Source organism: Mirounga angustirostris, unplaced genomic scaffold (genome assembly GCF_029215605.1).
Source record: "Mirounga angustirostris isolate CCGP_5_RB_7025 unplaced genomic scaffold, mMirAng1.0.hap1 SCAF_8, whole genome shotgun sequence".
In the NCBI taxonomy this organism is placed as follows: Eukaryota; Metazoa; Chordata; class Mammalia; order Carnivora; family Phocidae; genus Mirounga; species Mirounga angustirostris.
This window is the reverse complement of record NW_026991716.1, coordinates 133,854,591-133,880,738: the sequence shown is the minus strand read 5'-3', so window position 1 is coordinate 133,880,738 and position 26,148 is coordinate 133,854,591. Positions and strand designations below refer to the sequence as shown.

The 26,148-nt window shown below is 37.5% G+C and overlaps 1 protein-coding gene across 2 annotated transcripts in view; it reads left to right on the top strand.

The window, feature by feature from the left end:
- The window catches only part of TFB1M (transcription factor B1, mitochondrial), a 66,886-nt gene that overhangs the window by 21,124 nt on the left and 19,614 nt on the right, over positions 1-26,148 (top strand). The window contains exons 4-5 of one of the 2 annotated variants that reach the window (XM_064598266.1): positions 438-613; positions 14,798-14,917. In XM_064598266.1, coding sequence (XP_064454336.1) covers positions 438-613; positions 14,798-14,917 — 296 coding nt within the window. The remainder of the gene's footprint in view (positions 1-437; positions 614-14,797; positions 14,918-26,148) is intronic. The other variant, XM_045865793.3, reaches the window with a different exon arrangement.

Genomic DNA, 26,148 nt, shown 5'->3' with positions numbered 1-26,148 from the left:
TCTTCCTTGTGCTGCAGATTGGCCTGAAGGACCCTGCTCCCGTGGTTTCACTGACCATGTGTATATTGCAGACACTTCTGTCTGTATATGCAGCCAGTATCCCCTTCCTGGTCATCTGACCCTCTGACAGCATCATCTGGGTGCAGGTACTTTGACCATATCATGTCCAGATCAAATTGTCTTTTTCCTCAAACCAAGTCTTTTTCATATTTTTCCTAAGCTAAAAAACCTAAGGACTTTGAGCACTAATTAAGGTAGAATTTTTTTCTTAATAATTCAAAGCTAATTGTGAGAAAACATTGCTTTTGAAGAATAAATGGACTGAAAAATACTTAGCCATATCTTTTTATATATTTTTGTTTGATACTATTAGTATCCGGTTTGATGTAACTCTTAGCTAAAATTGTATTCAGAATCCATTAATAAAATCGTTATAGGTTGTTTTTTCTCCTGCTTACCAGATCCTCCAAATATACATATTATTGGAAATCTGCCTTTTAATGTATCAACTCCGCTGATTATCAAGTGGCTTGAAAATGTTTCTTGTAAAGGTGGACCTTTTGTTTATGGCAGAACCCAGATGACGTTGACTTTTCAAAAGGAAGTGGCAGAGGTGAGTTTTAACTTTTTTTGGCTATTTTATCACATGATCAAATTCCAGAACACAATAATACTGCATTTTTGTCACAGACTATGTTTTCTAAGTTAATACTCCCATTACACACACAAACCAACAACACTCAACCAAAAGTTAAACATGTAATGATGATGACAGGCGTAACTGCTCTAAGCTCTCCATGGAGAACATGAATGATGTGCCGCCAGCCAAAAAGGCAGTGTAGTCCATGCAGGGACTCAATAGGGCCATAGAACAATTAGAGACAGATAAAACCTATGGGATATTGGTGATACAGGAATACATAAGGATTGGCATGTGATATGTTGAGATTGATATATTGAACTTAATAAGTTCATATCAATGAGAAAAAGATGTAACTAATGATAGTGAAAGAATGTAGTAATCGATTTGGAGAGAGGGAAGGGGGTTGGTGTCTCCTTATGCCGTATGTAGGCTTTCCCTTAATCCCCTCCTTCAGCTGCGCCTGCTATGCCTGCATTCCCATGACAGGAGTGTTCCAGGTTCACTCTCTAGAAAATAATCCTACAGGGTAGGCAGGGGCAGTTTGTGAGCTGGAGAGGTTTAATGAGGGGATCTGCAGACTGTTAAGTGTTTTTTAAAAATTTTTATTATGACCTACAAATACAGAAGAGTATATGATGTATTTGTGTGGCTTAAGAAGAATACCCAAGTCCCCACCGCTCGAGTCAGTAGTTATAGTCCCAACATCTTTGACACCCCCTTGTATGCTCATTGTGATGTGATCGTGTCTCCTATTCTCCAGATGCTATGAAGGTAATCAGTACCATGAATTTGGGACTTCTTATTCCCTGCTTAGTTTATCCCATAGATTCTTAGCTGTATAATTAATATACTTTAGTTTTCTCCATTTTTGAACTTATGCAAATGGATTCATATAGCATGTATTCTTTTTATCCTGATTCGCTCATGCTGCTCATAGCTGTAGTTTATTTGTGTAGCTAGATACTACCCACTCTTTGACTAACTCATAATTTATATGTCCATTGCCCTGTTTTAGAACTCTGAATTAGTTTTAGTGTTTGTTATTACAAACAAAACTGTCATGAAGATTCTTCTATTTATGTCAGCTAGAGCACACAGGCAAGCTTTCCTTGGAGTATATATCCAGAAGTGGCAGTGCTGGATCATAAGTTCTGCAAATCTTCACTTTTGCTAGATAATGCTAAATTGTTCTCTGAAGTCATTATGCCTGTTTATATTCCCACCAAATGTGTGTAAGTTCATTTTGCCCCATGTCCTTGCTAGTACTTGCAGTTGCCAGTTGTGTGTTTTGGTTAATCAGAGCTGAATAGTGTGTCATTATGGTTTTATTTTGTCTTTTGCTGATTTTTTAATCAGATTGAGCACCATTTTGCATGTTTATTGACCTTTTAGATAACCTCTTTTTTTGTGAAGTGCTTGCCCTTTGTCCATTTTTCTGTTGGATTGCTTGTCTTTTTCTCATTGATTTTGAGGAGTTCTAACATTTTTCATACTTGTCTTTTATTAAATGTATTGCAGATTTCTTCTACTCTGCATGTTATTGTCTTTACAGTGTCTTTTGAAGAGCACATTTTTTTTGTTTTTTGTTTGTTTCAAAGATTTTATTTATATGAGAGAGAGCACGAGAGAGGGTACAAGCAAGAACAGCAGGGAGGGGCAGAGGGAGAAGCAGACTCCCGTCCTCGGGCTCAGGCTCCATGTGAGGCTTGATCCCAGGACCCTGGCAGAGGATTAACCAACTGAGCCATGCAGGCGCCCCGAAGAGCAGATGTTTTTAATTGTAAATTTATGGTTAGTGCTTTTTGTGTCTTATTGAAAAACTCCTTTTGTATCCTGATATCATGAAGATACTCTTCTGTGTTATCTTCTAGAAGTTTTATTGTTTCATCTTTCACGTTTACATCTGTAATCTACTTGGGATTGATTTTTGTGTGTGGTTGAAAAAGAAGCCAGTTTTACTGTTTTTAATATATGATCCCAAGGAACCTAGCACCAGTTATTGGAAAGTGTTTTTCACTGACCTCTATCAACACCTCTAATGTAATGACAAAGCCTATATAAGCATTGGTCTGATTGGAGACACCAAGAAGAAAGATTGTGTGAAATCTAGGAAATAGAAGGCCCAGTACAGAAGATAGAGCATGGAATCCTCAGAAGAACATTCAATTCACATCAAAGCAGAGCAAGAATTTGGTAAAATATCTATCATGTTTGTATATACTGAAAGAATAGTGACATAAGTTAGGGAGAGTGTAGGATTGAATTAGTGATAAATGAACAGAAAATTAAGTACAGTAGGGATTGAAGCAAATAAAGTATATCACTGTTAGAGGAGTAAAAATATTATTGGGAAACCTATAACTGTTTATTTTGGAAACCTAAGGAAAAAAGAGGGACCTATATAAAAATAATCACAAAACTTTACTGAGAGTCTCAACAGATCACTTAAGTCAAGAGAAATAGAGCCCTGGAAGAAAAAATGAGTGTTATAAAGATGCTTCATTTTTTCCAAATTATGTTTTTTCAATAACCTCTTGAAATGTAGTGAAGTTCCCAGGATCATCTTGAGGAGTGGGCCTGCAAGAATGGATAAGAAATTTCGAAAAAGAAGAGTGACGAAAGAAGGCTTGCCTATGAGATGTTGAAATGTATTATAAAGCTCTAATAATTGAAGCACTGTGACTCGTGAGACCAGAGGGATGGCTGCGTCCGAAGGCTCAGGTTCAGGCAACTTCATATTTGACAGCGATCGGATCATACATCAGCAGAAACAGAAAAAAAAATTATTTTACAGATGCTTGGGTATTTGGTTAACTCCCATGAAACCATTTAATAATTCGCCGTACATAAAAATTAAAGGTAACTCACCATCGTAAAATTCCAGCTCTGCTGCTGCCGTTGTCGCCGCGGCCCATTACAAAGGCTCCCACTTGAAGCGCGAGCAGCTCTGGAGGTACTTGAAGTTGGGGGTGCTGGACACGCTGGCCAAGAAGGTATTGTGGTAGCCTTATATGAAGAACCAGGGAAACCTAATAGTGCTTTAGACTTTTTAAAGCATCAGTTAGAAGCTGCTAACCCAGAAAATCCAGATATAGCGCTGCTTCACCTAGAATTAGCAGAAATGAAAGAGAAATATAAAGCTATTGTAGAAGAAAATAAAAAACTGAACACAAAGCTTGCTCAGTATGAACCACCTGAGGAGGGGAGGTGTACTGAACAGGATTCTTCTCCGTTGAAAAGACACTGAAAAAGTGGTTTTATATGACTTGAATAGTTTGTATACTATATAATCTTTTATGAACAGATGCTCTCAATATATTGACATATCTTGATATATTGAATTTACCTGCATCACACTTTATTCTAAACACATTTACTTAGAAGCACCAATAATAATATAAAAAAAAAATTCCAGTTACTGTGTCTTCAAATTCATTGCTCTTTTCTGCAGTGTCTAACCGTTGTTAATTTTACTTAATTTATTTTTCATTTCAGGTATTTTATTTTTACTTCTAGAAGTTCCATTTGGGTCTTATATTTTCCCTTACCTCATTATGTTCATGCTTTCCTTGGCATCTTTGTGCATATGTGTAATATTTATAATAGCTGTTTGAAGGTCTTTGACTATTAATTTCACTACCTCTGTTATTTCTGTACTATTTTACTGTTTGTTCCCCCCCTCACCCCCTTCCTATGGGTCCTGTTTTTTTCTGCTTCTTTGCAAGCCTGGCAATTTTTGACAAGATACTAGATTTTGTGAGGTTTTGTTTCGTTTTAATCCTGTTGAGGGCTGGATCTTGTATTGGGTTGAGTGGTGGGTTTTACTCTGGCACATAGAGATAAGTCACTTGTAGATTGGTTTGAAGCTTGCTTTTAAGCTTTGTTATGACAGGTTCTTAGCAGCCTTTAATCTGAGGCTAATTAAGTCCCGAGACTAAGTCACAACCTTTCTGAGGAATGCATTCAGTGCCCTGTGTATTTCAAGAGTTCTTCACTTGGCTGTTGGGAGTGCAAACTATTTCTAGTCCTCTCTGAGCTCCATTTTGTCATATTTTCTGATAGTACTTTCTCCAGCCTCCCAATCTCATGCACTTACAGATCAGTTCTCAGCCAAAGACTTGAAAGGATCCCTCTGAATATCTCAGGAGCTCTCTCTCACTTCCTCCCTCCCATTCCCCTGTCTCTCTCTCTCTCTCTGTGTTTCCATATCCAATAGTCTTTCTCACAAATTCTGGCTGCCTTGGCCTCCCAGAGCTCTGGCCTCTGTCTTCTCACATCGAGGAGACCTCTGGGCTCTTTATACTCCTGCCTGTGCTGCAGTCTGAGTATGGCTTCCAGGCTGCAAACTAGGCAGTCATAATGCTCACCTTGTTTTTTATTTGCCTGTGTGGTAATGATAATAATGATAATATCAGCTATTACTTATGGAATGCCTACTAATAGCCACTTTACATGTTTTTTTATTTAAGCCTCATAGCCACCTAATGAAATAGGTATTTTTTAACTGACGTTGACACACAATGTTACCTTAGTTTCATGTGTACAACATAGTGATTCAACAGCTCTATATGTTATGCTACGTTCACCCCAGATGTAACTACTATCTCTTATTATACAATGCTATTATAGTTACCACTAACTATATTCCCCATGCTGTACCTTTCATCCTTGTGGCTTACTAGCTTTTGATAGAAAAGAATACTGAGGGGCACCTGGGTGGCTCAGTTGGTTAAGTGTCTGACTCTTGATTTCAGCTCAGGTCATGATCTCAGAGTTGTGAGATTGAGCCCCGCGTCTGGCTCCACACTGGGTGTGGAATCTGCTTAAGATTCTCACTCTCCCTTTCCTTCTGCCCTTCTACACCCCCCCCTTAAAAAAAAAATAATACTGAAGCTCAGGGATTTTAATTATCAATTTTGTTCATCTTTTCAAAGAACCAGCTCTTGGTTTCATTGATCATTTCTACTGTTTTTATTAGTCTCCGTTTCATTTATTTCTGCTCTGATCTTCATTACTTCCTTCTTTCTGCTAGTTATGGGCTTTGTTCTTCTTTTTCTAGCTCCTTTAAGTATAAGGTTAAGTATATGAGATTTTTCTTATTTCTTGAGGTAGGCCTGTTTCTCTATAAACTTTCCTTTGGAACTGCTTTTGCTGCATGCCAGAGATTTTGGGATGTTGTATTTCCATTTTCATTTGTCTCAGGTATTTTTTTTTATTTTCTCTTTGATTTCTTTATTGACCCATTGGTTGTTGAATAGTATTTTTTTTTTTTTAGCCTTCACAGGTTTGTATTTTTTCGTGGGTTTTTTTTTGTTTTGTTTTGTTTTTAAGATTTTATTTGAGAGAGCGGAAGCACAAACAGCGGCGGGGTGGGGCAGAGGGAGAGAGAGGATCTCAAGCAGACTTCTCCCTGAGCATGAAGCCTGACATGGGGCTTGATCTCACAACCCTGAGACCATGAGTTGAGCCAAAATCAAGAGTTGGACCCTTAACCAACTGAGCCACCCCAGCACCCCTCCAGTTTTTTTTTTTTTTTATTGTAATTGATTTTTTGTCTCCTATCATTGTGCTTGGAAACTGCTTGATAGGATTTCAATCTTAAATTTATTGAGACTTGTTTTGTGGATCCACAAGTGATCTGTCTTGGAGACTGTTCTATGTGCACTTGAAAAGAATGTGTATTCTGCTGTTTTTAGATGGAATGTTCTTTGTATATCTGTTAAATGCATTTGGTCTAATGTATCATCCAGAGCCACTGTTTTCTTGTTGATTTTCTGTTTGGGTGAAATATCAATTTTGATATAAGAGAGGTATTAAAGTCCCCTGCTATTATTGTATTACATTTTGTCCCTTTGTGTCTTTTAATATTTGCTCTATATATTTATATGCTTAGGTGCTACTATGTTGGGTGCATAGATATTTACAGTTGTTCAACCTTGTTGGAATGGATCCCTCCATTACTAACACCCTTCTTTGTCTTTTGTTAGTCTTTGTTTTAAAGTCTGTTTTGTCCAATGTTAAGTACTGCTACCCAACTTTTTTTCTTTCACTTTCATTTGATGGAATATCTTCTATTCCTTCACTTTAAGTCTGTCTTTAGGTCTGAAATGATTCTCTTGTAGGCAGCATATAAATGGGTCTTATTTTTCTGTCTGTCACCTGGTGTCTTTTGATTGGAGAATTTAGTCCATTCACATTTAAAGTAATTATTGATAGGTATGTACTTATTGTGATTTTATTCCTTGTTTTCTGGTTTTCTTTCTAGTTCTCTCTTTCTTGCCCTCTTCCCTTCTTATTTGATGACTTTCTTCAGTGTAGATCTTTTATTCCTTTTTTCTTGATTTTTTTGTGTATCATTTGTTTTGAGATATATATATGTATGTATGTATATATCAAAAGAGGTTGATATATAACAACCTATGTATATAATCATCTACTTAAGTTGATGGTTGCTTAAGTTTGAACATATTCTAAAAGCATTACTATTTTATCCCCTGCCCATGTTTTATGTATTCAATGTCATATTTTATATCTTTTTATGTTGTGTATTCCTAATTATTATAGCTATAGTTGATTTGATTACTTTTGTCTTAACCTTCATACTAGCTTTATAAAAGGGATTGATCTACCTTTAATGTATAATATTTGCTTTTTCAGTGAAATTTTTTATTTTATGGTTTTCTTCTTGTTATGGTATTTTCTTTTCTGCTTAAAGAATTCCCTTTAAGGGGCGCCTGGGTGGCTCAGTTGGTTGGGCATCTGCCTTCAGCTCGGGTCATGATCTCAGGGTCTGGGATCAAGCCCCGCATCGGGCTCCCTGCTCAGTGGGGAGTCTGCTTCTCACTCTCACTCTCCCTCTGTTCTCTCTCTCTCTCTCAAATAAATAAATAAAATCTTAAAATTAAAAAAAAGCATCAGCTATTTGAAAAAAAAAAAAAAAGAATTCCCTTTAATATTTCTTGCAAGGCTGGTTTAGTGGTAATGAACTCTAACGTTTGTTTGGGGAACTCTTTATCTCACCTTCAATTCTGAATGATAATCTTTCTTGCTGGGTAGAGATTCTTGGTTGTAGGGTTTTTTTCTTTCAGCACTTCGAACATATCATGTCTTCTGGCCTTCAAATTTTCTGCTGAAAAATCAGCTCTTATGGATGTTTCCTTGTGCATAACTAGTTGCTTTTCTCTTACTGCTTTTAAGATTCTCTCTTTGTCTTTAATTTTTGAGATTTTAATAATGTGTCTCCTTGTGCACCTGGGTTTTCTTTCCCAGATTAGGTAATTTTTCAGTTATTATTTCCTAAAATTAAGTTTTCTTCCCCTTTCTCTCTTTTTGTGGTATCCCTTATGGTATGCTTGATGTTGTCCCAAAGGTCTCTTAACCTGTCCTCATTTTTTCCATTCTTTTTTCTCTTTGCTGTTCAGCTTGAATGATTTCCATTACCCTATCCTCCTGATCACTGATCTCTTTTTTTGCATCCTCTAATCTGCTGTTGATTCCCTCTGTTGTATTTTTCATTTTGGTTAATGTATTCTTCAGCTCTGATTTGTTCTTTTTTTATATTTTCTATCTCTTTGTTGAAATCCCCTCTGAATTCATCCACTCCTCTCCCAAGTTTGATGAGCATCTTTATAATCATTACTTTGAACTCTTAATTTAGGTAGATTGCTTATCTCTTTTTCATTTAGCTCTTTTCTGAGATTTTGTCTTGTCCTTTTGTTTGGAAGCCATTCCTCTGTCTGCTCATTTTGTCTGTCTGTATTTGTTTCTGTATAAATTAGGTAGGTCAGCATTGACTCCTGGCGTTGAAGCCTTGGCCTTATATGGAAGGTGTGCTGTGGGGCCTAGAAACATGGTCACCGGAACCAGGTGCTTTAGGGGTATCCCCTGCGTTGGTTGTGTGCACCCTTCTGCTGTGACTGGGCCATGATTCCAGCAGGTACACTAGCGGGCAGGGGTGCCCCCTGCCCACTTTCCCAGTAGGAGTTGCTTTTAGGGGCAACAGTCTCCACTGAGGCTATCTGCTAGGTGTGCGGGACAGGAGCCAAGGAATGTCTGCCAGGAAGGTGGGTTTGGCAAGACAGGTCTGCAGGGGAATTCTGGGTTAGGGCAAGCAGTGCTAGCAAGGTATATGGATAGTGTCAGACTGGTGCCCACCAGCATCAGATGTCTAGGCTGAAGGAGGGCAAGAAGAATAGTGCCTGCCAGCATTTCTATTCTTGGATAAAGTTCTTTTAGAACCCTGCCCTTTTGGCGTGCTCCCTAAAACTAGTCAGTAAATTTCCTTCATGTATGGCCCAGGCACCCTTCAAACTGTTGCCTCTGTGTGGGTCTCAGAACAAGTGAGATCGTGTGTGATCCCTTTAAGTATGGAGTCTGTTTCCTCTAGCTCTCCAATTCTCCTGAAGTTAAGCCCAGCTGATTTTCAAAAACAAGTTATGGGAGCTTATCTTCCTGTGCAGATCCCCAGGGTAGGGGGTGCTTGGTATGGGGCTGTAACCTCTCACTTTTCAGGAAGGACCTTTGCATCTGTGATATCCCCTCCCACATTTGGGTCTCAGTTCCAGGGTTTGGTTCCTGGCCTGGACACGTCTTTGTCCCTTTTTCCCTTCTTGATGTGGCTTTGTCTTTATACTTACAGCTAAGAGCTGTTCTGCAAGTCTTCAGGTCATTCTTAGGGAGAATTCCTCTATATGTAGCTGCAGCTGTGGTGTGTGATGGGAGGAGGTGAGCTCAGGATCCTTCTACTTTGCCATACTATTACCTTCTGCCTGTCTGAAGATATTTTTGGTTGTCACAACTGGGGGGTGCTTTTGGTGTCTAGTGGATAGAGGTTGGGGATGCTGGTAAACATCCTTCAGTAAGCAAGATAGCCCCTCACAGCAGAAAATTACTCCACATTTACCAGCCCAAAATGTCAGTAATGCCAAGGATAGGAAACTTTGCTTTAGAGTATTTTAGCCATAAAATCTTTTTCTTAAGTAGTCTTAGAATTTTCCATCACAAAAATGTAGGATCCTTTTGTGTTTGTTAGGAACACTACATCATTGCCACTTTCCCAGGATCAGTGTCATTTCCTGCTCATGAATTTGTTAACTCTCTTCTGTATGTTTGAGTTGAGCCTATATTAATAGTTTTCTTTGTTTCCTCAGCCTTTTGATTTGTCCTTGGTCTTTTATATTTCTCAGATAACATGATTATTATGGTATTTCTGTTCTTGAGTAACACAATAGAGATGCAAAACACTATGTACTCTAATTCTTTTGGGGGGAAATGCAAAGGAACAGAGGCTTAAGAGGTGGAGTAATATTTTCAGTGACTCAGTACCAGTTGTTATTAATAATAGTGTTGCTTTAACTCCACCATATGCAATTCTTTTTCTTTAACAAAAAAAAAAAGTTGATTTTAGTTAAATTCTAGTATGAATATTGAGAAGAGTTTATATTGAGTCTATGATTTATGGAGTGCTTTATAAGTTAACACTGGTCTTCTGACCAGTTTTCACATTTTGCAAGTGAAAGTTTCAACGGGAGACTATATAGCAGCATTTTCTTATATAACTTTTGTTTGCTCTTGACACTGTCAGATCTGTAATTTTATATTCCACAGGTAGCACTTTTAAACATTCACTTCGCTTGGCTTTGTGAGTTACAGAACAGAAGTAAATGAACGCAGTCTTCTTCCCTTCTCTCTAGGTCTTCAGGGTCTAAATAGAAAAATTCAGCTCACACACATTAAAGAACATATAGACAGTATAAAGCTACAGCTCATAAAATAGAATCAGATTATGTAGCAGTAAATGAGACCTTAAGAAATCTCATTTAACCTCATTTTATAGATGATGAAACTGAGGCTCAGAGTAGTTTAATGTCTTCCAGAAGGTCATGGAGCTAGTTATAGGGAAAGCTGAACTTGAAAACAGGTCGTATGTTTTCTGCTGAAGTCCTGATGTTCATGTTCTCCATGTGACTGGACCTGTGGTCTTTCTTTCTGGGTCCAGGATTAACCTGTTTATGTCCTCCCATCTTCAGGGGACCCTGGGTATTTAATGGTCACATCAGTAACAGGGAGGGAGGGAGTCACCTCACCAGTAATTATATAGTTTTCATTGTCCCTGATATTTGGCTGTGTAGCTTCTCAAGAATAAGCCTAATTTTTCTACTTGTACTTAAAATCATTTTAGATGAATAAGGAAGAAACACTGTCCTTGTGGAGTCTTTGACCCCTTGTTTTTCTTTTACTCAGAATGCTTTTAAAATTTCAAGGGTTAGAGGTTTCCTTTTACTGAAAAATTAACTGGTTTGGTTTCCTGGCCTTTTGTTGTTTGTTAAAATCCTCTATCTTATAATGGAGTTTGAATTTTCTTAGCTTTACATATAACCTATCTATCACAGAAATATTAACTTATGTTTGAATGGTTGATTGACCATTTAACTCTTATGCTAGTTTTAAATGAAGGCCTTTGCAGAGCTTTCTGCTCTGTGGCTTGAATTATTCCATAATGAATTCAGGACAGGTATGTGTGTGCTGCTTTCTTCTAAATTCAGATATCCGATTTAACACTTTCATCTCCACAGCCTAGGTGTATTTGCTGCAAAGTTTGCATGGGTCAGGCTTCCCTGGCAGGAGTGAATGCCTAGCGCTCTAAGTGAAATATACTTAAACAGGTCTTTATGCCCAGAGTGTTTACCCTGCCTGCCTCCCTTGTTTACTTTTGGGTTAAAGTGATTTTTAAAATTTCGTTGAATTCATCAGTGAAAACACCTTTGACATGTAAAATAAAATGTTGGGAGAGAATTCAGCATGAAATAATGTTCAAGTGTAGACTTTGTTTTTTGTTTTACATTTTAATCTTGTGGTTATGTGCATGCTGGATTTCAGTTTGACACAGGTGCTTTGAAGTTTGCCAGTTGTATAGTGCACTTTGAATGTTTTACTCTCATGCCAGTGGTACAGTTAAGCTCCAAAAGAAATTTATGAGGAGCTAGAAATATTTTTTACCATTTGATTCATAAGCTTATTCTTTAAATATGTGCTTCCCGTGTTTGTTTTGATATTTGTTTGAGAATATATACGTCTCTTGGTTTTACAGTTTAGTAAGGAAGACTTTACTTGATCATTTATACTAAAGCAACTCATCACTTGTCCTGAACTCAGCCTCCCAATAACTTCAGATGTCTAAATATAGACAAGAGGCAGGTAATTTGAAAAGAGGGATGAGGTAGAGGGATGGCTTCTGAGTAACAAAATAGATGCTACAAAATCTACAACTTTGCCCATAGGAAATTTTCTGAGCATCTCAGTTTAAAACCTATTTTTTTTTTTTTTAAGATTTTATTTATTTATTTGACAGAGAGAGACACAGCGAGAGAGGGAACACCAGCAGGGGGAGTGGGAGAGGGAGAAGCAGGCTTCCCGCGGAGCAGGGAGCCCGATGCGGGGCTCGATCCCAGGACCCTGGGATCATGACCTGAGCCGAAGGCAGACGCTTAACGGCTGAGCCACCCAGGCGCCCCTAAAACCTATTTTTTTAATCTTACTTAAGGCAAAGCTCTTATAAGCCAAATTATGTGGTTTGTAATGTTGACCCTGTATCATTTACAAGAGGTTTAGAATACCCAGTGAACTCTAAGAACATGAGAAGCAGGATACATTTTTTAAAAATCAGTGCACCTAATTTTTTTAATTCAATTTTGACATATTGCCATATTTTTCATGTCTTTTTTTAAGAAATAAAATATTGTAGATAGGCTTGGTACCCTCTTCTATCCCCTTTCTTTCTCTCCTATGAGTATACTCTCTTAAAATTGATATTCATCATTCCCAGGCATTGATAGATATATATACACACACACAGAGGAAGCCATAAGAAATAATGTTTTGGAGTTTTTATATAAATGGAATCATACTCTACATATTTTCTGCCCCTTCATTATTTTCTATTTGGGGCTCTATGTTGGTAACACCATTTACTTATTCCTGTCAATGGCCTTTATGTTTTTCTACCTTTTTTGAAGCTCTGCATGTACAATGTTACAGTTAACATTCTTACACAGTATTTCCTCATGTAAGTATATAAACTGTTCCCTAGAATATATTCCTAAAGGTAGACTTAAAGGGTTAGGAGGGTGCACTCAACTTCAGCTTTCCTGTATTTATTGCCAAATTGCAGTCTAAAGTGCTTGTACTAGTTGCCCTTCTCACTAGCAGTAAATGGGAGTTCCTCTGGCTCCATATATTCACCAATTCTAGGTTCTGCCAGGTTCTTTTTTGTTGTTTAAATTTTGTTCATTTCACGGATATGAAATTGTATCTCATTAGAGTTTAAATTTGTATGTCCCTCATTTGTAATGTGGTTGAGCATAGTTTATGGTTATGGTTCATTTGGGTGCTCTTACATTTCTTACCATATTTTCTGTTGTTTATTTTTTGGCAATTAATGTGTAGGAGTTTCTTCGATGTTCTGAACACTAATCCTTTGTCAGGAGTTCCAAATATCTTCTCTCAGTCTGTGACTTACGTTTGTACTGTTTTTATTATACAGAAGTTTTAAATTTTAATAGAGCAAAATATCAGTCTTTTATGGCTTCCACTTTTGCATCTTTAAGAAATTTTTCCCTACCATGGGGTCATAATACTTATTTCTTTTATTATGTTAATCACCATACATTACATCATTAGTTTTTGATGTAGTGTTCCATGATTCATTGTTCAATTCATTGTTCAATACGTGCCCTCCTTAATACCCAACACCGGGCTAACCCATCCCCCCACCCCCCTCCCCTCTAAAACCCTCAGTTTGTTTCTCAGAGTCCACAGTCTCTCATGGTTCATCTCCCCCCCCCCGATTTCCCCCTCTTCATTTTTCCCTTCCTACTATCTTCTTCTTCTTTTTTTTTTTTAACATATAATGTATTTGTTTCAGAGGTACAGGTCTGTGATTCATCAGTCTTACACAATTAACAGCACTCACCATAGCACATATCCTCCCCAATGTCTATCACCCAGCCACCCCAGCCCTCCCACCCCCCACCACTCCAGCAACCCTCAGTTTGTTTCCTGAGATTAAGAATTCCTCATATCAGTGAGATCATATGATACATGTCTTTCTCTGACTGACTTATAAATACTTAATAAAAAATTTTAAAGTTTTGCTTTTTACTTACTGTTAAATCGCTTGGAATTTATTTTTGGTTATGGTACGAGATAGGGAGTTCTTCCTGCTTTAGATATACCTACTTACACCAATATCTCTTATTGAGTGGTCCATCCTTTTCCTGTTGGTGGTTGTTACATCACATCGGTCACATAGCAAATATCCACATGCGCTTGGGCCTGTTTCTAAGACCTTTGTTCCGTTGGTGTGTTTGTCTATGCCTGTGGCAATACCATACTGCCTTAATTTTGATATCTGCTATAGTGAGTCTGCCCCAGCCCTCCTCATGTTATTGATGTTCTTCAGGAGCTTCCTGTCTGTTCCTGGCCCTTGGCTTTTCCGTATAAAATTTTATGGAATTTAATTTAAAGGTCTTTAAAAAAATTCTTTTGAGATTTTGGTTGAAATTGCATTGCGTTTATGAGTTAATTTAGATATACCTAATTTTAAAATTAAAGTGTTTGGGTTCTTAAAAGAATGAATTCCTGGTTTTTGCAAAAATCAGTTCTCCCAAAACAGTTCTCCAAGAGTTCTGAATATTCAAGGTTTTATTACACTTAAAGAAAAGTGCACCATTGAAAATGTTCCTTCATAGATTTTTGGTAATTCATAAAATGAAATAAGCATCTTTAGTTCTTAATTGTGTTTGCTAATTTCTTCACTCATCAAATATATATTGATTACTTGTTTCATATAGGACCTTCTTCTACAGAATATAACAGGGGTTTGAAAATCCCTAACATCCAGTGGTAGGGAAGTTTTCTTATTTGGTTTCTAAGTGCATTATATAGGATATAATTCACACTTCGTAGGTGTACTTCAATTGATATTGGAGGAAAACGTTCCCTGTGCTGCCTGTGTATCATGTGTCAGATAGCCTGTGCTTTTAAAATTTATCACAAAACTCCACCTAGTGTCCATAGGTAATAGAATATTGACTGCATTCCATCTGATCAGACTGGATTAATTATTTGCTAAAATTTCTTTTTGTCCTTTCATAGAGACTGACAGCCAATACAGGAAGCAAACAGCGAAGTCGCCTTTCTGTTATGGCCCAGTACCTCTGCAATGTTCAACACATCTTGACAATTCCAGGTCAGGCTTTTGTCCCTAAACCAGAGGTAAGTTTCTGTTTGTTTGTAAATCTTTGTTCATCTGAGGATGTGCCGTAGGAAATTGTCTCTAGAATTTGATTTTCATTTATATGCAAAATGTACTTTCTTTCTCTCTCCAGAGTAAGAAAAATCACAATGTGTGAATAGTTCTTGTCCTAAGTTTTCTCCTCTTTATAGTGACCAAATGTCTAGGTTTATTCATGTTGCCCTGGTGGTGGTGGTATTATCATCATCACCTTGTACTCTTCAAAGTTTTCCAGTATAGAAGATAAATTATATGGTCACCTAATCCTCAAAAAAAGAAATCAGTATTTGTTTTGTGATTTCTGAATAGACCTCTAAATCAAGTTACATCAAACATTTTTTATTGTGAATTTTTTTCCACCTTTTTTTTAATTGAAGTACAATTTAACATCCAGTGTTTTATTAGTTTCAGGTGTGCAGCATATTGATTCAGCAATTTTATTCATTACTCACTGCTCACACAATAAGTGTAGTCACCATATGTCATCGTACAATATTTTTACAGTATTATTGAGTATATTCCCTATGCTGTAGTTTTCATCTTCATGACTTATTTTATAACTAGAAGTTTATACCTCTTAATCTTATTTTTTTACCCATCTTCCCACCCACTTTCCCTCTGGCAACCACCAGTTTGTTCTCTAGTTAAGTCTGGTTTTAGGTTTATTTGTTTTGTTTTTTAGATTCCATATATAATTGAAATCATGGTGTTTGCCTTCCTGTGTTTGACATATTTCACTTAGCATATACACTCTAGGTCCATCCATGTTATCACAGAAGGCACGATCTCATTCTTTTTTATGGCTGAGTAATTGTGTGTGTGTGTGTGTGTGTTATACATACATACCACATCTTCTTTATCCACTCATCTATAAATGGACACTTGGATTGCTTCCATATCTTGACTGTTGTAAATAATGCTGCTATAAATAGGGGTGCATATGTCTTTCCAAATTAGTGTTTTTGTGGTTTTTTGGGTAAATACCCAGTAGTGGGATTACTGGATCATACTGTATTTCTATTTTTAATTTTTTGAGAAACGTCCAAACTGTTTTCCACAGTGGTTGGTCAATTTACATTTCCACCAATAGTGCACAAGGGTTCCTTATTTTCCACATCCTCACCGACATTTGTTATTTCATGTCTTTTTGATTCTAGTCATTTCGGTAGGTTGCCTTTTTGTTTTATTGATGGTTTCCTTTGCTGTGCAAGAGCTTTTATTTTGGTGTAGTCCTAATAGTTTATTTTTGCTTTTGTTTCCCTTTGCCTCTGGAGACATACCCACCCAGAAAAATGTTGCTATGGCAATGTCAAAGAAATTACTTGCCTATGTTACCTTCTAGGGAAAATGGTTTTGGTCTCACATTTAGGTCTTTAATCCATTTTAAGTTTATTTTTGTGTACAGTGTAGTGAAGTTTTGAGTTTAATTCTTTTGCATGTAGCTGTCTAGTTTTTCCAGCACCATTTATGGAAGAGACTGTCTTTTCCCCATTGTATGTTCTTGCCTCCTTTGTCAAAGATTAATTGAATGTATAATGGTGGGTTTATTTCTGGATTCTCTGTTCTGTTTTCTTGACCTACGTGTCTGTTTTTGTGCCAGTACAATACGGTTTTGATTGTTGTAGCTTTGTAGTATACCATGAAATCGGGGATTGTGATACTTCCAGCTTTGTTCTTCTTTCTCAAGATTGCTTTGGCTACTGGGGTCTTTTGTGGTTCCATACAAATTTTAGTATTATTTATTCTAGCTCTATGAAATAATGCTGGTATTTTGGTAGGGATTGCATTGAATCTATAGATTGCTTTGAGTAGTGTGGACCTTTTAACAATGTTGGTTCTTCCAATTTGTGAGCATACTCTTTCTATTTGTTTGTGTCCTCTTCAATTTCTTTCATCAGTGTTTCATAGTTTTCAGACTACAGGTGGTCACCTCCTTGTTAAATCTATTCCTAGGTATGTTATTCTCTTCGGTGCAATTGTAAATGGTATTGGTTTCTTAATTTCTTTCTGCTACTGTGTTTTTGTATAGAAATGCGATAGATTTCTATATATTAATTTTGTATCCTGCTACTTTACTGAATTCATTTATCAGTTCTAATACTTTTTGGTGGAGTCTTTAGGTTTTTCTGTATATAATATCATGTCATTTGCAAATAGTGACAGTTTTACTTCTTCCATGCCAATTTGGATGCCTTTTATTTCTTTTTCTTGTCTGATTGTTGCATCTAGGACTTCCAGTACTATGTTGAATAAAAGTGATGAGAGTGGACATCCTTGTGTTGTTCTGGAAATTAGAGGAAAAGCTGTTTTTCACCATTAACAATGATGTTAGCTGTAAGTTTTTCATAAATGGCCTTTATTATGTTGAGGTGTGTTCTCTCTAAACCCACTTTGTTGAGAGTTCTCATGAATGGATGTATTTTGTCAAATGCTTTTTCTGCATTTATTGAGATGATCATATGGTTTTATCCTTTGTCTTATTAATGTGATATATCGTACTGACTGACTTGCAAATATTGAACTACCCTTGCCATTTCTGGATCAGTCCTACCTGATTGAGGTAGTCCTACCAAATTGTTGAATTTGGTTTGCTAATACTTTGTGAGGATTTTTGCATCTTTGTTCATCAGAGATATTAGCCTGTAGTTTTCTTTTTTTGTAGTGTCTTTGACTGGTTTTGGTATCAGGGTAATGTTGGCCTTGTAGAATGAATTTGGAAGTTTTCATTACTCTTCTATTTTTTGGAATGGTTTAAGAAGACTATTAACTCTTGAAATGTTTGGTAGAGTTTACTTGTAGAGCCATCTGGTCTTGGACCTCTGTTCATCGTTGAGTTTTTTGATTACTGATTCAGTTGTGTTATTAATAATCAGTCTGTCCAAATTTTCTATTTCTTCCTGATTCAGTTTTGGAAGATTATATGTTCTCTAGGAATTCATCCATTTCTTCTAAGTTGTCCAATTTGTTGGCATATAATTTTTCGTAATATTCTCTTGTAGTCCTTTGTATTTCTGTGGTATTATTTTTTCTCCTCCATTTCTGATTTTGAGTCCTTTTTTTTTTTTTTGATGAATCTGGCTAAAGGTTTATCAATTTTATCTTTTCAAAGAATCAGCTCTTGTTTTTGTTGATCTCTATTTTTTTTTTTTTAGCCTCTATTTTATTTATTTCTGCTGTAATCTTTATTATTTCCTTCCTTCTGCTAGCTTTAGGCTTTATTTCTGCTTTTTCTGTTTTAGGTGTATGGTTAGTTTGGGTTTTTTTGAGATTTTTCTCATTTCTTGAAGTAGGTCTGTGTTGCTATAAACCACTCTTAGTACTGCTTTTGCTGCATCCCGAAGATTTGAACTGATATGTTTTCATTTTCATTTGTTTTATGTATTTTTTCTCTCTTTGATTTCTTGGTTGACTCATTCATTGTTTAGTAGCATGTTGTTTAGCCTCCATATATTTGTGTTCTTTCTACATATTTTGCTGTAATTGATTTCTAGTTTTATACCGTTGTGGTCGAGAAAGATGCTCAATATGATTTCACTCTTACTGGAATTTGAATGTTCCTAGTTATGAGAACTTGGTCAGGTTAATAGGTGTGCCCAACGTAGGCAGGTTAGTTGGGGCTGGTCCACCAGGTGAACATGGGGAAGGGGCATGCAGTGCTAGCTAGACAGGTGGAGAGTGTTTGTCTCGTTCCCACAAATGTCCAGCTATCTAGGCTGAGAAAGAGAGGAAATGTTGTCTGCCAGCACTTTTGTTCTCGGAGAGATTTTTTTAAAGATCCTTGCCCCAAGGGTGCCTGGGTGGCTCAGCTGGTTGGGCGACTACCTTCAGCTCAGGTCATGATCCTGGAGTCCCAGGATCGAGTCCCACATCGGGCTCCCTGCTCAGTAGGGAGTCTGCTTCTCCCTCTGACCCTCCCCCCTCTCATGTGCTCTCTCTCTCTCATTCTCTCTCTCTCTCTCTCTCAAATAAATAAATAAAATCTTAAAAAAAAAAAAAAGATCCTTGCCCCACTAGTGCACATTTTGAGATTAGTAAGTAAATCTCCTTCATGTATACCATAGTCACTTTTCAAACTGCTGGTTTTGTGCTGTGTCTTGAATGGAGTTATTTATTATGCTGGCTTTTTGAAGGTGGGGACTCAGTTTCCTATGCCCTCTTGCTGTCCTGGAGTTAATCCCCTGATTTTTAAAGCACCCTAAGTTAAGCCTCACTGGTTTTCAAAGCCAGTTTTAATGGATACTTGTCTTCCCAGTGCCTGGGGTGCCTCGTGTTGGGTCCTATCCTCTCGCTTCTCTGTGCTTGTGTTGTCCCTTTTGTTGTGATTAGTCTCACTGGGGGTTTGGTTCCCAACTGTATCTCTGATCCTCCTCCCCTTTCCAGTGTTGCATCCTCTCTGTGATTCATTGGAAGGTCTGTTCTCCCTGTCTTCAGGTCATTTTTAGCACAGATATAGCTGTTATCTTGGTGTGTCCATGGGATGAGGTGAGCTCAGGATCCTCTTACTCCACCATCTTCTTCCAGTCCTTTTTCCACTTTTTTGAAAGACCCTATTTTGGCAGTGTTACTTGTGATTAATCATCTGTGTAAAATAGTTGGATATTAAACTAGGCTGTTACTATTATATGCTAATTACAGAAGAGTGTTAATTACAAAGTTTCTCTGCCAAAAATAAACATCAGTATAGTGGTGTCTATTTTAGCAAAACTACTACTGGATGAGTCACTATAGGACATATATTCTAAGAATTCATCTATTATTTTGTCAAATGTGTATTGAGCAGCTACTGCATGTAAAGGCATGGGCTTAGGCAGAGCGGGACTGGGAGGGCCCAGTCCAACATGGAGTCTGCCTTCAGGGAGTTTATAGCTGGTGAGGAACAGATGTCTCCTTGTTTGCTGAAACTCTCCAGAATAGAGTCTTGTAAGTTTCCCTTATGTCATTTGAGATTTATTAAGGAAAGGAGATAGCATAAAAAAATTGTATAATGTGGGTTTTAGATTTAGATAGATACAGATTATATATTTAGAATGGGGTCCCTAACAATAGTGTTAGACCTACTTGTACATCTTAAAGCATGGCCTGGGAAGTCTCCATATTCTCTGCTACCACCTTCTACTTTCTCTGCCATGTTGTCCGCCACAATTAGCTGAGCTTTTGGGTGACTATAGGAATTCAGTCCATCTTCCACTTATATAACAGTTTTCAGCTTTTTCTGAGTCAGGCTCAGAGCACTCCTTCTCAGTACCACCTCCATCCAGCATCTCAAGGTTTCAGACATTATAAATGACTTCTTCCAAAATAAGAGACCCTATTAGATCCTAGATTGAATTTAATGACTAGAGGTGTCTTATAGGCCATCATCAGACTTAACATATTTGTGCTTTCAGGTATTTTCTGTCCTAGAACAGGTGGCCATTGTAATGAAGAAAACCAATTGACCATATCAGCTTTCTTTCTTCTTGTAATGCACATATGTGTGTATATAATATTTTGAATAATGTCAGACCCAAATATATCAGAAACCAAGATCTTTACTTTTAGGCTTTTATATAAGTTGGGGTTATTAACCATAATCCAGAGTCTTTATTCTTAAGGTGGATTTTAGAATATTTTTAGTGGAAAGTTTCTCTTTGTTTTCATTACCTAGTTGAGGGCATTTGGTGGTGTGTAGAAGTTGTTACCAACCTTATCTTTGATTTTGGGGTAAGATACACATGTAGTTAGTTGATTAAATGTTCTATCCTCTAGGATTAAGGCCTCATGAAAACACTATTTGGAAAAAAAAACTAGCTGTATTTTTGGTTCACTTTACTGAGGGATGTTTGCTTTTTGGCAAATTAAACATATTCAAGCAATTTTCTTTACATGCTTTTCATCATGTTGTAAATATTACATGCAGGGAATTTATTTGTAATCTAGGAAAGCAGTTACCAAGGAGCAGAGAGAATGTATTATGATAAAGCAAAACAGTAAATCAAATGATTAAATTTTGGTTCTAAAAGAATTCCTTGCTGCTCTGAAGTAGTTTTACCATATTAGAGCAGATCAGGAATACTCTGAGTTTCCAGAAAATATTTGACTGATAGTTGTATTGAGCAAATTTTTTAAAATTTTGTTAAGTAAGAAAGGGGAAGAATTTTATAGAGAAGATAAAATAACAGTACAAAACTTTCCCTTTGGCTAAAGCTTTCTAAACACAAGAAGAGAAAGTCATAAACACAAATAACCACAATACAAGTAAAATATGCTAAGTGCTAAAATAGAGGTACAGGCAGGTTCATTGGGGAATTGAGAGAGGGAGGTTAATTCTCTATAGATGTTCAAAGAAACTTACTAAATTCAGTACTCACACTCAACCCATCCTGAGAACTAGATATGAGCACTTCTTCTGTAGTATTTCAAGAAGAACTTATTTATAACCACTTAGGATCTTTCCTGTGAGAATTTGTAATCTCCTCTGCTTATTGGTCTTTAGACTAACTTGTAATCAAGCTTTAATGGCAGAACTTTTACTTCGTGGAACTGTAACAATCCTGTCCTGGCTAGTTGACCTAAATTCTTGCCAAACTCGTTACTCTCATTAACTTCTCTAGTACTCTCCCCAAAATTTGAACCCCAAAATTTGAACCCCAAAATGCAGCCTCTTAGAGTCATAATTGGCTTACTCAAGTGTGCCCTAATCTCCTAGAGTTTGTAGTATATAGAGTTTAAGTTAGAGTTTTAAAATTTTGTATTTCCATTTCACTTTTGAGTTAAATTATTTTTCCAGTGACAAGACCAAAATATTTCTTTCGCAGTGTGAATTCATGACTAAAAATGCTCCCATGAGCAAATAAAACTTGTTTCAAGCTGACATCTCTAGACCCCTTTTAATCCACATATTTCTGGGGTTCTACAGTAAATTTTTAAGCTGATGTTCACATTACTCAAGTTTGAGAACTACTAAGCTATTAGGTAGAACCTCAAAATCATTTTTTTCTTTTAAAATTGTGGTCATGGGGCTCATAACATACTTCCAACAGGGGTGCCTGGGTGGCGCAGTCGGTTAAGCATCCGCCTCTTGGTTTTGGCTCAGCATGTGATCTCAGGGTCATTATCTCAGGATTGTGAGATTGAGCCCTGAGTCAGGCTCCATGCTCTGCATAGTCTGCTTGGGACTCTCTCTTACTCTCCCTCTGCCACTCACTACTGCGTGCTCCCTTTCTCTCTCAAAATAAATCTTTAACATATTTCCAACAGAATGGATAGGCTTTAGGTCTAACCACTAAACTGTACTTGGACATAGTAGGTAAGTCACTATAAAGGGAGAATTGCAACAGGCTCTTTTGATTAGCCCGATAGGAGCAGCATACTCTAGTGGAAGAACTGGAAATATTTTAAAGGAAGCTAGACTTACTGGAATTCGAATGTTCCTAGTTATGAGAACTTGGTCAGGTTAATAGGTTGAACTTTAATAAATCTCGAATTGGGGCAATCATATCACCCTAGAAGGATTGCTTTGAGAAAGAGATAATCAATGTGAAGTAATATGAGTATCTAGCATTTGGAGGCAGTTAGTGGAAGGTAGCTGTTATGATTATAAGCAAATATTTATGGACTAAGTTGGTATATTCTGATATAGTTGTATGGATGGATTTTAATTTTTAAGAGCTTCATATAGTTTATATCTAATTTGGGGTATTAGGAGTACTGCATATGGAGCAAGTTATCCCTAAACCTGGTACAGATTTAAAGCATACTGTCAATACAATTTTAGATGAATTAATGGTGATACACCCATCACATTATAAAGAAAAGGTCAGGACTTGAGGCATCCATGCCTGACCTTTAAGGATCACATTTCAGAAGCTTTCAGCTATCCTAGCTGACTGACAGCTATCGAGGCCTTGACTTCTATGTGCAATAATCTTGATCTTAGTAAAATGGGTGGATTCACATAAGAAAGCCATTTTCATGCCTTTGTGTTTTTCAAAATCTGATATTGAGGTTATTTCTGTTGTATGTTATGCTGTATTTGCGAATCCTTTGGACATAAGGGCAGAAGACTTAACATTCTTCTGCTTAACTAATATTCTTCTGTGTTAGGTCTGGTTTTGTGGAATCAGAGATTGAGTTAAGAATTTTTGTGAAAGTGGTGTATTGAGTGCTCTCAGAAGAGTGGTGTGGGAAGCAGGATAAAGCAAGGGGGGAAAAGCTAAGCAGGGATATTGTTCTGCCTGGAGACTAGCTTCAGCCTGATTCCACCGGGTCAAAGGGTGGTGGGGAGAACGAGAGCTCTGGGGCACAAATTGTCCCACAGAGTCAGTCAAGGGAGCAGCCTGTTGTACACCTGTGTGGCCAGTCTTTGGCTCTGGCCACCTCCTAGGAGCGGTGGTGCCCTAACCTACCAAGGGAGGCAATTCTAGATCTGTGAGCCGTTAGCACCGTGCACTCACAGCAGCTGGGGGATGGCTGCACAGCCCGGGGGAGCTTGGGGAAAGCACTAGGGCGGCCTCGGTGGGCTCCTACCCATAGACAGAGCTGTCAGATTTCTTGTGTGGCCTTCTGTGCTTTGGTTGCTTAGAAGTTCTAGACTAAGTTTCATGTTTAATTCCTTTAGTAGCCTTCAACAAGGATTATTTAATAGCACTTTTTCTCTCTTCTTTATAACTTTAGTCTTTCACCTTTATTGTTTTCTTTGTATTTACTATGCCAGCAATTGTATTGTAAGTAGCCTCAAATTCTTTTTGAAAGTGGGCGAGTCTAAAATAAAAATAAATGTATAAACTAAAACCGATTTTATAAGTAGAAAATTACCAGTCTTTCTTAAAAATCAAGTTTTGAATAGAAACAGGATATTTACTGTTACAATTTATCTTAATACTAGTTATGTTTTAATAACTACTCAAGAATAAAATAAATACTATAAGTCCAAGGAAGGAACAAAATTACATTTTTGCTGGTGACACTTTTATGTATATATAAAGTGCAATGAAGTGAATAAAAAACTTATTGGAGGTAATGAAGAGATATGCAACAGGTTCTGTAAGATTGTAGGCTAGGATACAAATCCTCCAAAGTCAATAAAATTAATTTATGCTAAAGCCATGTAGCTAAAAATATGGTAATAAAAGGAATGTGATGAGAAAACACTGACTCCAGAATTGAACCTCTATCTACATACTCCAGGCTGCTCCTGCCCGTATGTATGCAGTGTGCTAATGACCACCTCACCTGCCCATGTCAGGCAGGTATCACCGGGGGGGGGGAGGGGGCGAAGGAGGAGGGGGATATGAGGGCACCCCCTTCACCTTTACTTGCACAACAAGTCACTAGTTACCACCTTCTGACATCACTTACGTTTCTCTTAAATCTATCCATTCCTGTACCCAGTTCTCCTGACTTAACCTGTTTCTACATTTTTGCCCAAACTACTAGCTGATTTCTTCAGTCATATATGTATATATATATATACGTATACTTAATATACACATATATCTGCTCCCTAGGTAAAATAAGCATGATATTCTGGGGCTTTCTGGTGTTTCCTTCTTTTGGTTTTATTTTGGTAACTTTTTATTTAAAAAAAAAAAAAGTTTATATTCAAATACATTAGACCAGAGCTTCTCAACCTTATCACAATTGACATTTTCGACCAGAAAATTCTTTGTTGCCTGGGCTGTCTTGTGCATTGTAGGATATTTAACAGCATTTCTGGCCTCCGCCCACTATATTCCAGTACCACTACCCCAGTTGTGACAACCAGAAATGTCTCCAGGCGCTGCCACGTGTCCTCTGCAGGCTCAACCCACCCCCAGTTGGAAACAGCCGGGTTAGACCAGGAACCACTGGGCAGCGTCCGTTGCATGCTCCCCCCGCACATGCTGTGTGCACATCATCTCATTGAATCTTCACAGCTCCCTGAGTAGGTGCTGTTTTTTATCCTCATTTTCACTTGAGCAAACCAAGACTTAGATTCAGTAATATGTACTATGTAGCCTTGTGCCCTGCATCACCTTGTACCCACCTGCTCTGACTGTAGAGCCAGGTTCCCTCAGGTTGAATGCCATCTCTCTACTTACTAGCTGAAGACCTTGGGCAAGTTAGGTAATGGTATTTTTCTCTGTCAGTTCCCCCTGGTACTAAGAATAGTACCTACCACCTAGAGTCCTTCCAGGGTTTAAGCCAGTCAGTGTTCATACACGAAGGACTGAAGTAGGACTGGTATGTCCCTGTAAGCACTTTTGCAAGTCCCCACTGAGAATACAAAGGTAAAAAAGACACTTGTCTCCCAGTCTAGTTGGAAATGCAATCATGTAAACTAATAATTTGTGATAGAGCATTCTCTGAGAGTACAGAGATGGAAGCAACAAACCTCTTCAGGGAGTCAGGAATGTGTTCACAAAGGAGGCCCCATGTGAACCCTGAAGGATGAGTCCGAGCCTGGGCAGGCAAGGGGTGAGTGTGGGAGGATTCCAGGAGGAGGAATGCAGCAGGGGGAAATCCTACAACGATGGAGGGATTCCAAACCATGTTATCACTGCTGTGTCCAGTCTGGAAAAAATTAGGCCATTTGTATGAAATGGCTGCTTTTCTAGAATTCAAAACATTCCTGTGTCTATTTAAGAAAATATTCCAGAGCTAAGTAAAAATTATTTTTTGAAGTATATATATACTTTCATAGAACACTAAACTTTTAGTATAGGACTATAGGATACATAAGCTGCAAATAAAGCCAGTCACATTAAGCCAAATGAGAGAGCCATATAGGTGTCAAAGAAATCCTGTCACATTAATTCGCATAAAAATATTTTTATCAGTTATTTTTAGTATGACATTTGTTTAGAAAATACTTTGATTCCTAAAGGAATCATTTTTTTTTAAGATTTTATTTATTTGTCAGAGAGAGAGCACAAGCAGGGGTAGCAGCAGGCAGAGGGAGAAGCAGACTTCCTGCTGAGCAAGGATTCCGATGCAGGACTCGATCCCAGGATCCTGGGATCATGACCTGAGCCAAAGGCAGACGCTTAACTGACTGAGCCACCCAGGTGTCCCAGGAATCCACACTTTAAACAATCATTTAAACTTCTGTTTAAGTAAGTCTTTTCCTAATTCCCATATGAAATAGTACCTTTTCATTTTAGCTATTCTATTAATAGCTAATGACATTGTTGCAGAAGAGAATGAGTAAACTAAGTATAAAATACTTTTGTCTCTACTTCTATAGGCACAA